The sequence below is a fragment of the Poromitra crassiceps genome (assembly GCF_964638095.1).
Source record: "Poromitra crassiceps genome assembly, chromosome: 2".
NCBI classification, from domain to species: domain Eukaryota; kingdom Metazoa; phylum Chordata; class Actinopteri; order Beryciformes; family Melamphaidae; genus Poromitra; species Poromitra crassiceps.
The window spans coordinates 48,803,783-48,816,920 of NC_139624.1; the positions used below are offsets into that span (position 1 = coordinate 48,803,783).

At 42.6% G+C, this 13,138-nt stretch overlaps 2 protein-coding genes across 3 annotated transcripts in view; both read left to right on the forward strand.

The window, feature by feature from the left end:
* scube1 (signal peptide, CUB domain, EGF-like 1) overlaps positions 1-4,845 on the forward strand; it is a 591,791-nt gene extending 586,946 nt beyond the window's left edge. For both annotated transcript variants that reach the window (XM_083632214.1, XM_083632215.1), the window contains one exon: positions 515-4,845. In XM_083632214.1, the coding sequence (XP_083488340.1) occupies positions 515-667 (153 nt within the window). In that variant the 3' untranslated portion in view covers positions 668-4,845. The remainder of the gene's footprint in view (positions 1-514) is intronic.
* The window catches only part of mpped1 (metallophosphoesterase domain containing 1), a gene marked incomplete at both ends in the record, with an annotated part of 437,213 nt that overhangs the window by 195,850 nt on the left and 228,225 nt on the right, over positions 1-13,138 (forward strand). The window lies entirely within an intron of this gene.

Genomic DNA, 13,138 nt, shown 5'->3' on the forward strand with positions numbered 1-13,138 from the left:
AGACGTTTTCACCATTCTTCCGACTATCAGTCACTTTCCGGATTGGATTTGGCGATGCTGATTGAAGGAGTTGTCTGTCGAGGCAAGTACTCCTGCCCACTGAAATGGCTGTGGTTGCCTGGAAGTCCAGACTCCAGACTGATACATAGAGCGAAACAGAATGTGGGGTCACGTGATCAGGATGGTTTTTACCAGGCTTTTGCACACCAAGTCCGTATTTTTCCTCAGAAATTGTCGCACGTTTTAAAATAAATATGACCTCATGATGACGGATTAAAAAAACGCATACAGGGGGAAAAAAGAAACGGACTGAGTCAAAAAGACTTACCACTGATATTTAACACGCTCTGCTACCAAATTTCATTGTAGCTGCACTGAAAATAGTTCAGATAGTTTTAAAGTGTTTTAGGGTGGATTTTTACATTAGCCTACAGCCACTGCAGTGGAGTCTCTCAGTGGCCCGACAGCAGAAGATGACTGGAGATTAAATTGTCCCTGTGTGTTTCCCCAACAGGACAAGAAGCTGATCAAGGCTCTGTTTGATGTGCTGGCTCACCCCCAGAACTACTTCAGGTACACGGCGCAGGAGTCCAAAGAGATGTTCCCCCGCTCCTTCATCAAGCTGCTGCGCTCCAAAGTCACCCGGTTCCTACGGCCGTACAAATAGATGCACTTCTCCACTGTGCCGTCGAAGACCCCCGTTGTCCTACGTCAGTCCAGATCCATCATCCTCAATGTCCCCACGTCTACTTCCCCCGGCCTAGGTCAATACATTGATGTACCCATTCTCCACCTAGATTTCCTATATTTGTCCCAAATCCCCATTTTGCCACATGATGCCTTCCCTCTTATTTGACACCTTTAACTATTGGCCTAATACCCCTCCATGCAGTTAGTTCTTTCTTCTGTGTAGGGTTCGACCGATACAGGCTGATACCGATATTTTTGTATTTAAGCTGCTGATAGCTGATGTGTTGTGTGTTCAATACTTTGAAATTTGACCATTTTTATGCCAAAAAAAAAGAAAAAAAAAAAAAAACTTGCAAGTATTCAGTGTTTGCCCCCTGGATTTTATTCTTGTAAGAGTGGAAAATGGGACGCAAAAATTCTTAGCAGCTCTTAAATGCAGATTGACCCACGTCACTTATTTAATAGTAGGCAAACTGTGGCATTCATTACTGCCTTTAAATGAAGAATTGTGTTTTTTTTCCCAAAAAGACATTATTGAACAAATAAATGAATAAATCAGTTTTGCAGAGATGGACGACATTGACTGGCCAATATTTTATAAAAGGCCAGTATCAGCAAAGCATTATATCGGTCTAACCCACCTTCTGCATACCATACAGTATATCCCCTTCCCCTTCTTTCCACTTTTCCCTCCATCTCTCTCAACTTTCCCCACAATTTTTGGTCTGCTTTGTTTTCTGTATTGTTGTTTTGTTTTGGTAATATTTATACTGTACGTGTTAGAACTTGCAGAAGCCCGCATCATGGATGTTTTATGTAGATGTACATGTAGGTACAAACATGTGAGGTGTGCACGGGACGCAAATGAGAAAACACATCGGTGCACTTAAAACCTATTTAACGATGAAAAGCGATTTAAAAAGAAATGTATGGGTGGGGAAACCCAGACCATTCCACCTCAGTGGGTGCTTTATCCATTGGAGCACAGGGAAAGATTAAAATGGGTGAATCAAAAAGTCTATATTGTAGATTTTTTTTCCATAAAAAAAGAAGATATATAACAAGCTGAAATAAACTACCTGCAAGTAACAGAATGTTACTTTAGAGAGAAATGTATGTGATGTAACTAATATTTGGAACTTTAATTGCACTTGAATTTTATATTGTAAACTGTAGGGAAAAAAGATCTAAGTTACATATTTGTTTGCTTTTTTCCCCCTTTCTTTTTTGTTTTGTTACTTTGTTGTTTAGAAATTGACCACATTTACACACGCGGAGGAGAGAGAAACACATCGTTCCCACTCCGCAGCTTGCAGTTTGCCCCCCGAAATCCCTCGGTTAGCTTGGAGCCTCACATACAGTCCACACACACACAGTGAGGAAACGTTCATCTTCTGGTCAGTAGCATTTTGTACGAGTAAAGCCCAGTGAAACTAACGCGCACAGAGAAAAGACATGGCATGCACGGGCATCATTACAACTCATTCTGCCTCGCCCCTCAAACAATTCTTAACTGCCAGAGAGGAGAGGCATCATAATGGCTTCTTATGGCACTACATGCACCTTTACATGTACCTGCTTCTAAGACAAAATATATGTCTGCCTCCACTTAGACCCCGCCTCTTTCCATTCAGTAGGAAGTATGGTGTGTATGCTATGCTTTTCTGTTATAACTCATCTAAATGTTTCTCTATGTCATTCACGCTGATACTAATACAAAATCCGAAAGCACGCATTGAAGATGGAGGCTATATCTGCACAACGCTACTGGAGTGAAGATGTATTATGCGAGGAGAGAGGTGGCTCAGAGGTGAATGTAATGGCAGGGACACGGTCCATATTAGAGCTGAGTGTCTGTATGTCCGGAGCGCTTGTAGCCTCAACTGTAAGCCGGTAATCTTTATCTGTGTTTTGTTGTTAAAAGAAAACCACACTTTATAATAACGTTCGGTCGTAAGTCATTTATAAGCCTTTAGTTAATGATGAACTAACCATTTAAAAAACATGAATATACATTTGTAGATGATTAATACATGTTATGTTAACATGTACAAATGTGTTGTAAGTCATCTATAAACCTTTAGTATGAAGTGTTCCTCACTTGTTGTAAATTATGTGTAAATCATTTACAATTAATTTACAAGGCTTTCTGCATCCCCTAATCTAAAGTGTAAACCATTCATGACACATAAATGTGTTACATACAAGGGGGTAGCTCTGTTTGTCAAAACTGAAGCCAATGAGGAAGTGTCCTCTTTGCCTGCAGGGGGCGACCCATTAGTTTGTGGACTTCTGTTTTGAAGCCTCAAGTATGGCCTCAGTAAACGCTTTCCTAAAGCGTTTATGGTCTCAATTGCTAGTTTCAGACTATGTTGTAGGAACGTTGATTGACAGCTCGCTTGCCCACTGATCACACAGCTTGCCTATCACGGACCAATAGCAGGCGTGCTCTGTGGGAAACCTCTGGACTTGTGTTGACATCCAATGGCAATGGCCAAAATGCCATATGTGAGGCGTCAAAAAACAGAAGTCCACAGACCAATGGGTCACCCCCTGCAGGCTATTCGAAATAATGCAGGTTTAAGTGCACTTCTGCATTGGCTTCAATTTTGACAGAGCTACCCCCTTGTATGTAACACATTTATGTGTGATGAATGGTTTACACTTTAGATTAGGGGATGCAGAAAGCCTTGTAAATGAATATTAAATGATTTACACATCATTTATAACAGGCGAGGAACACTTAATTTACTCAAAGTTTATAGATGACTTACAATGCATTTGTGATATGTTAACATAGCATTTATTAATCATCTACAAATGTATATTCATGTTTTGTAAGTGATTAGTTCATCATTAACTAAAGGCTTATAAATGACTTACGACTGAACATTATTATAAAGTGTTACCGAAAACAAACATGTCTCAATGTATTATTAAAACAAATGCATTTAACAGCAGTATATCTTATCAAATGCCCCCCCATTCAGTGTTAAAGGCTTGTTAGAAACGAATTACACTCCTGTAACTGTCATTTGTGGGGGGGAAATCGAAAGAAAGCTTCTATTCTTTGTGCTGGGCACAAGGACGATGAGTATGTGGCGTTGCTAATTTAGATGATATCAAAGCCCACTGGTTTTAGATGAAGACAGATTTACTGCGTAGCACTGATATGAGACTTACTGGTCGAGCTGAAAACGTTCGTTCCAAAGTGATGTATCAATGAATAGAAAAAAGCATCAAAATGAACATCCGAATTCTTGATCAATCAAAAAAATAAACAAATTATTGTACATTTTTAAAAGAGACAAGGACAGAAATATCACTTTTACCGACCTATTTTAGAAATATTGCGTAACACTTTACAATAAGGGTACTTGCTTGTTGCATGCTTATTGCTTAACGGTTAGTTATTAACAGCCTTGACCGTAAGCTTGCTCTCCCCTTACCCTCAGTGACTGCATGTCTCAACCCAACCACAACAACAACAACATTAATAATAATAATAATAATGCATACTGTTTTGGAAATGACCTCTTCAGCTGTAACCCTAAATACAGTGAGATCAGTGCTCGTTTATCAAAGGATCATCATTAACCAAGGTCTGCCTGTAATAATCGCCAAATTAAAACGTGTTATTTTATTAGGTTTTATCACAGGCCTTTCCCAATAGCTGCCACACAGATAGAGATGTTGTTATGGTACGGCCTAATTCATGTTTGAGGCGGGCGCTGTTCAATATGAGTGTTATGGCGAAAAATGAAATGCTCTAAAATTTAATTTACTTTTTTGTTTTGTTTATTTTTTTCCTGAGAATGTATTCTATTGTGAGTGGGTGTGTGCATATTGTTTGTGTGTGTGTGTGTGTGTGTGTGTGTGTGTGTGTGTGTGTGTGTGTGTGTGTGTGTGTGTGTGTGTGTGTGTGTGTGTGTGTGTGTGTGTGTGATGGATCGTCTGAGGATGAGTGTCTGTGTGTCTGAGCATGTGTGTCTGCCAGTGAGTTTATGTGCTGGGCGCCTGTGATAGAGAAAGAGACTGTGTATGTATGTACTTTAGTCCATTTTATAGAGGAATAATTTTAATGTTTGTGTTAGTCGGTTGTACCCAAAGAGAGGAACTGTAACGCAGTGTTGTGCCATTGTTTGGTCCATGAAACTCCAGTACTGAACAAATTAAATAAAACAGTAGCAGAAAACAGGCTAAAGTAATCTTTGTGTGTGTGTGTGTGTGTGTGTGTGTGTGTGTCCACATCACAGTGAATCTTCTTGTCCCACTAATAGATACAGTCATAGAACAGGCTCACAAAGGCCCTTGCGGCACTGGCGCCGGAACAAGGGGGACATGGGGACATTTTGTCCCCCTTAAAATTTGGTCCCCCTAAAAATTTTTTTATTTTTTTATTTTTTATTTTTTAATCTGAGGGGGCAACTGCCCCTGACGCTTAGAGCCCACTTTACACTGTTTACACAGCCTGTGATGCTTGTTAAAGCCGTGATCGCTGTGGGATTATTACACCTGAGACGGACAGACCCAGGGATCAAGTTACAGAGAGCCCACTTTACACTGTTTACACAGCCTGTGACACTTGTTAAAGCCGTGATCATTGTGGGATTATTACACCTGAGAGACAGACAGACCTGGACTCTGTACTGCACTCACTGTCATTGGCTGCTGCTATAATCGTATACAGTTATTGTTATTTTATTTTTGTGTTGAGATGACAAGTTTTGCACTGTGTTTCGAAGTGATAATAATAATAATAATAATAAGTTCAGTGTTTCTGCCTGTGTTGCTGTCTGTTGTAGTGTAATTATAAAATGACCTAAAGGGAGAGAGCAGGTCACCAAGTGAGTGAGAAAAGGAAAAATACTGAATAATTACATCACTACAGTATAATCCTAATGTTAATTTAAAATGAGATATTCATCTAAATATGGCTAAAAATCATCCAAACGTCCATAAAAACGTCAATTTTTCGTCGCCGCCCTTATGGGCGCCGATAAAAAAGAAAGAAAAAAAAAATTGGCCCCCTTATTGCAAACTCGTTCCGGCGCCACTGCCTTGCGGGGGGCATGGTGGCTCAGTGGTAGGGCTGTCGCCTCACAGCTAGAAGGTCCTGGGTTTGATTCTCACCTGGGATGCTGTGACTGTGAGCGCTGAAGGAATGCGTGCCCGTCCGCATGTCTTCGAGTGCCCACTGCCCGGGTGGGGTCATCAAAAGGGCCTTTCTGTGTGGAGTTTGCATGTTCTCCCCATGCCTCCCGGGGGTTTCCTTCATATAGGAACCAACCCCTCACCAAAACATGCAATATCCTGGTTGCTAATGTGGTGCCTCCTCTGGTCGTTAAGGGCGCCTGTTGGGGAACTGGTTGGAATAGCGTGATCCTCCCACATGTTATGTCCTACCGGTGAAGCTTCCCCTGTCAGGTGAAAAGAAGCGGCTGGCTAACTGCCCATGTCATGGAGGAAGCATGGAGCCAGTTTCGGCTCTCCCCAGATCGGCAGAGGGTGGAGCAGCAACCAGGATAAATAAATAAAAATTTGCACTAATGGGGGATAAAAATGCGATAAAAAATCGAGGAAAAAAAAAGGCCCTTAGAAAGCCTTATATCTCTATTCTATATTTTACAAGCAGCTCTGTAAACCCACCCAAACCCATTTGTTTCCCCGCACAATGGAACACAAAACAGCCCAATCTGCGGAAAACTGCCCAATCTGGCAACACTGTTCCCAGTCAGTTTGCCCTGTTGAAACAGGGTTTGTCTTTTAATACTTAGGAATATCCCGCACACCGTCTCCCTTCTCTGGAGAAATATTTGTATGCCTCCGCCGGCGATAGCCAGGCCGGAGGCATTATGGATCCGGGTTGTCCGTCCGTACGTCCGTCCGTCCGTCCGTATGTCCGTACGATGTTCGTAAACGCGATATCTGAGGAACGCCTTGACGGAATTTCATCAAATTTGCCTCAAACATAGACTTAGACTCAAGGATGATCTGATTAGATTTTGGTGGTCAAAGGTCAAGGTCACTGTGACCTCTCAAACGTCATTTTCAAGCTTGTTAACGCGATATCTCACGAATGCCTTGACGAAATTTCATCAAATTTGCCTCAAACATCGACTTGGACTCAAGGATGAACTGATTCGATTTTGGTGGTCAAAGGTCAAGGTCACTGTGACCTCTCGATCGCCATTTTCAAGCTTCTTAGCGCAACATCTCAGAAATGCCTTGACGGAGTTTCATCAAATTTGCCTCAAACATCGACTTGGACTCAAGGATGAACTGATTAGATTTTCGTGGTCAAAGGTCAAGGTCACTGTGACCTGACGAATGCCATTCCCAAGTTCGTTAAAGCGATATCTCAAGAACGGCTTGATGGAATTTCTGCTAATTTGGCTCAAACGTCGACTTGGGCGCAAGGATGAAAGGATTGCATTTTGGTGATCAATGGTCAAGGTCACTGTGACCTCTCCAACTCCATTTTCAAGCTTGTTAACGCCATATCTCAGGAATGCCTTGACGGAATTTCATCAAATTTGCCTCAAACATTAACTTGGCCTCAAGGATGAACTGATTACATTTTGGTGGTCAAACTTCAAGGTCACTGTGACCTCACAAACGCCATTCCCAATTTGGTTAACGCAATATCTCAAGAACGGCTTGATAGAATTTCTTCTGATTTGGCTCAAACATCGACTTGGACGCAAGGATGAACTGATTCCATTTTGGTTATCAAAGGTCAAGGTCACTGTGACCTCTCGAATGCCATTTTCAAGCTTGTCAACGCGATATCTCAGGAATGTCCTGATGGAATTTCTTCGAATTTGCCTCAAACGTCCACTTGGACTCAAGGATGAACTGATTACATTTTGGTGGTCAAAGTTCAAGGTCACAACATCTGAGGAGCGGCTTGACGGAATTTCTTCCAATTTGCCTCAAATGGCGATTTGGACTCAAGAATTAACTAATGGCGGAGGCATAAGTCCGCGTTGCGGTCGTTCTAGTTTATTTGTGGATGAACAAACGTTTCGGTCGGTTAGACCTTCATCAAGTGTTATACTATACATAACATGAATGTATACTATACTATACTATACTATACTATACATAACATGAATGTATACTACTGTATACTATACATACACATAACACTTGATGAAGGTCTAACCGACCGAAACGTTTGTTCATCCAAAAATAAAAAATATTTCTCCAGAGAAGGGAGACGGTTTGCGGGATTTTTCTGTTCTGCTGTATATCTTCATCCGACGCACCTGTCACACACTTGGGTGTGCAGAGACTGTATCCACTCTGTCTTTTAATACTTAACAATGTACCCGGCGTTGCCTGGGTTATTAGACACAAAGTAACACAATTGTATCTTTTGCTTGGCTGGAAATGATGGTGGTGTCCAGGTGGTTTCCAGGACTTTCCAGATGATTTACAGGAGTTGACGACCTGCCCATATCCCTGGATCATCATAACCCACCTACATGCAAATGTTCGGTCAAATCCAACCTGGGGTGTAGCCGTGAAGTGGTTTCCAGGACTTTCAACGTGGTTCCAGGACTTTTTGACCTGCCCATGACCTTCCCTGGATCATAACCCGCCACCGCCATGCAAAATTTCAACCCAATCCGACCTGGGTTGTGGGCGTGTGTTAAAGATACACAGACAGACACGCACACAGAGAGACAACACCAACTTTATTATATAGAGATCTTCTCTGAGATGTAGCTGTTGTTCCACACAACCGGCCTGAAATACGCTTCTGGAAAATGTAGTTGATACCGCTAATATTGCTCTAATCTGCCCGTGACGTAATCTGTGCTGCAATCTGTGCTGCATCAGAAACACTCATCATCATCCACACTGGGATAAACAAAAATCTACTCAGATTCCCTTCTCTTTGTCATATTTTACGTAGAAGCAAGCCACAGAGCACCTTGGTTCTCTCAAGGTTCTCGCAATCCAGGGCCGACCTCATGTCCAGGGGCGGCCCCCTGGTGGATGAGTGGAGACTTCATCCCGACGTGGTGGACCAGATTGGTCCTGCTCCAGGAGGGCGGAAGTGGACCAGTTCATCAATCTGCAGAACACAGGAGACCCTGGTCAAGCGCCATTGGATCTCTCTTAAGCTTTTGTCGATCACGACGGCGCTGCTGCTTGCTCTGACTTCAGCTAAGAGAATGAGTGATTTGTGTGCTCTGTCCACTCCAGCTGTTTGCTGATTCGTGGGGGTTCACCTTATGTAGCCCCGCCCACTTGACCCATTGTGTCACAAGTTCCTGTTCAAAACGCCAGCTGTTTTATCTGCTCAAACTAGTCCGACTCATCTGGTCAAACCTAGTTTGACTCACATATGAGTCAGCCTAGGTTTATGAGTCACAGGAAGTGTAAACACAATCAGAACTTCCAATAGTGTTTACACTTCCTGTTAGTCTCTCAAGCCAGACTGTCTCTTCTAGGCTACATATTGTACGGGGGTACGGTGGCACAGTGGGTAGCGCTGTCGCCTCACAGTTAGAAGGTCCTGAGTTCGATTCTCGCCTGGGACACTGTGGGCGCTGTGGTTGTGTCCCCCCCCATATCCTCAGTGCCTACTGCCCAGGTGGGTTATCTCGTCGTAAGGGCCTTTCTCTCTGTGTGGAGTTTGCATGTTCTCCCCGTGCTCCCCCAGGGGGCTCCTCCGTATAACCCCCCACTAAAAACATGCAGAAGATCAGATCTTCATCGTCATCCGACCAGTGACGACAACATCCGAAGTTGGTCCCCGGGCGCTGTACGAGAAAGCGACCACTGCTCCTGACCTGCCCCTCGGAGGAAAGGACATGCCTGGATGGGTTAAATGCAGCGGACACTTTTCACCGGCCACCGTCAGCATGAGTGTGTTGTGGCCACATGCATGTATTGTGGTGTTCGTGTGACAATAAAAGACGGGCTTGTCCATTACGAGAGACGGGCTTGTCCGTTACGAGAGTGTATTGGTAAATATAATCTATACATTTTGCAGTGGGCTCTGTTCTCTGTTTGTTCTCTGTTTACATTTTTGTGCCGGCCACTGTCTGCCCTAATTAAAAAATCACCCGCATGGGTGCTCTTTACACTTCCTGAAAGTTTCAGCCCGATCGCACATAAAATGGCATAGCTGTGGCCGGACAAAATTCTTGAAACAGACAGACAAACAGAGTCCACATTGCCAAATGTACATATACTAGGGATCCCACGCGCTAGGCTCGCCGGTCCTGCAGCTCGCCAAGCTGGCCCTGTAGCTCGCCAAGCTGGCTCTGCAACTCGGCTGCTGTGTGGCAATGAGACCAGCATCACGACGTCATCAGTGATGATGTCATCAGTGGGATTTATGACATCACTGATGATGTCACAGTGGGATTTATGACATCACTGGGATTTATGACATCACTGATGATGTCACAGTGGGATTTATGGGGGCTATAATAATAATAATAATAATAATACATACGTTTTATATAGCGCTTTTCTGGGGAACTCAAAGACGCTTGATGACTGTTGACAGTATTTTCTGATCTATGGGGTGATAAAAAGAGATATCCAAAATTCAGTAAAAACTTTTGGCTCTAATATTTCCAATGTTCAGATTTCTGTTCTGGAAATGTATATGCAAATGAATGCTGCATAGCCTGCTTTACATATTAGCCTACATAAACTTACAATTTCAGAAAAATTGTAATACAAAAATAAGCAACTGTGGAAGTTTCATTTTTACCCATATTCACCTGCCATGTCTCATCGGTAGGCTATATGTTCACATATACCCTGTAATGCAAATTGCTCAAGGCTGACAGGTGGCAGCAGGTGGTTTTATGAACCTAGGTATATAGACTAGTTGGGTCAATAAAACCATACTGCTGCAAGGTTTAGCCAAAAAAGGCCCTTTCTCTGCCGGACTATGGAGATAGTTACTAGCAGTGATTGATGTTCAGCATTGAACACTGAGAATGACAGTATTTGGCCAGAAGGTGGCGCACTCACCTCAAACTATGCTTTAATATGCTGTAATGCCATAATGAGACTGATTATTCCTTGCATGGACAATAAATGATGGGGAGTGAATTATTTGTAATTTCTGTTCAGCTGCCTGTGCTGAGTCTAGTAATCACAACATTTATGGAACTCTTTAATTTACACACTGTGCTGAAACCTCTGATAAACCTCTCATACACTTAAGAGGGGTGCCATATAAATATCACTAGTACATGGCCTATTGGATGTCCCCTAACCCTAACCCACCATGGGTTATAAAAAAATAAAATCAAAAATCACATACAATTGTACTCTAAGTATTTTGTTTACCATCTGAAAACATTAGTTCTGCATGTGCTGTTAGTGCTTGTACAAACTGTATGATAGTGCTGTCATCGTTAGGTGAAGGGAAAAAATACCAATACTGTGTGGAGGGCCACATAGTATATTTTGAGAGAGAAGCCAAGGGCCTTCCAAGGGCCACTTAAAATCTGTCTGCGGGCTGCAATTGGCCCCAGGGCCAGACTTACAGGGTACAGGGATGCCAGAAATATAGTAAACTAAACCCCACTATTAACAATAAATAAATAACTCATAGGGTTATTGTTATTAATTCAATTATGTACAGGCCTATTGCCAAAGCACAAAACAGGTCTTTACCTGTTTTGTATTATTGTTTGTGCAGTTTATTAATTATTATAGTAAGTTATTATTATTATTATTATTATTATTATTATTATTATTATTATTATTATTATTATTATTATTATTACCAGCATCATCACCAGCTGATGATTAGGCTATACAGTTTATTTATTATAAGACTAAAGCCGTCTCTCTTGGGCTATGTGACGTGATCCCCTGCTCCTCTCTCAGCTCCTCCTCATTCTGCTGCTCACTGTGGGAAAATACGACGGGCAGGACTGATGAGAGAGAGAGAGAGAGAGAGAGAGAGAGAGAGAGAGAGAGAGAGAGAGAGAGAGAGAGAGAGAGAGAGAGAGAGAGAGAGAGAGAGAGAGAGAGAGAGAGAGAGAGAGAGAGAGAGAGAGAGAGAGAGAGAGAGAGAGAGAGAGAGAGAGAGAGAGAGAGAGAGAGAGAGAGAGAGACGACGCGCCACCCACCGGTGCACCACGGGGTGCGCATTCAAACTGCCCAGCGCGTCTCGTCTCACCCCAAGCTGCGTCCGCACCGTACAGACCTCCCCATCATCACCGAGCAGAACACCGGGTAGGTTGAGTTTTTTTGGGGGGGTTCTCGCGTGCAGAGGTGTCGCTGGCCGTTCTATGCATGCATGATATTATAGGCTAGGCTTGCAGCGCGTTTGTGGGTTTATTTCTTCTTGGCGACACATCGCCACAGCCTCTCGGATCTCTTATTTCTATCTGTCACCGCGGGTTTTGACCGTCGGGTGTGTAGCCTAAGCCCCTAGTATAGATTTTAATATGATAATAAAGTAGGCATTCCCTGCGATAACGCTTTCCAGGCATGCTCACTAGTGGCTCACTGGCTTTAGATCATATTTCATCAGCACCACATCCAAAGGGCACGGTCTCCGTTGCACTCTCTGCACGCTGGAGAAGCCGGTGGGACCAGTGGACTGAAAAGTTTTATTGTAGTAAAACGTCCGTAGCGTGTTGTCTTTATGACTCGAGGTGAACTTCTCAAAAAATGTGCGTGGGAATGTTGATCATTTTAATAGCAGCTTTGGCGATTCAACTCACTTTTACATTCAGACCATTTCGATTGAGTGTGAGTTAATTTGTCAAAGTGATGTTTCCAAACGAATTAATTGAACATGATAACATAGAATAGAATAGAATAGAATAGAATAGAACTTTATTTGCCATTTCAACACATGGTTGATTGGAAATTGTCTAATAACATCTATGTTGGAAATTGTCTAATAACATCTATGTTGAATAGGCTGTGTTCGAAATGGCTTCAGTGATTCTCAACGTGGGATCCGGGGACCACCAGGGGTCCTTCCAGATGGTCCAAATTGGTCAATTGTTCCAAGTTAAAAGTTAGCACAATTAGAGAATGTAGAAGAATTAACTTTGGATCATAGTTGCTCTGTTATCTCTCTACAATAGTCATGGAATTCTGGACAAAAATCACAACAATAACAAAATATTCTCAGATTTGGAGACAACATCTCATAAAATGGGGTGGGGGGGGTCTGTGGCTCTAATGTGGACTAAATTAGCGGTCCTTGATATGAAAATGTTGAGAATCTCTGGATTACATTTAAATGGTATGGCTATAAAGAAGCAAGGCTATTCGGCTCCACACTCAGATGCACTTTAATTTTCTGTGTGTGTCCATATGTGGCAGGATATGAGGGAATGAGCAGAGAAGGGGAGATTGCCACGGAGAGTGTAATGTGACGGCCACTCATTAAATACAAGCATGTGCTGCTGTGTGTGTGTGTGTGTGTGTGTGTGTGTGT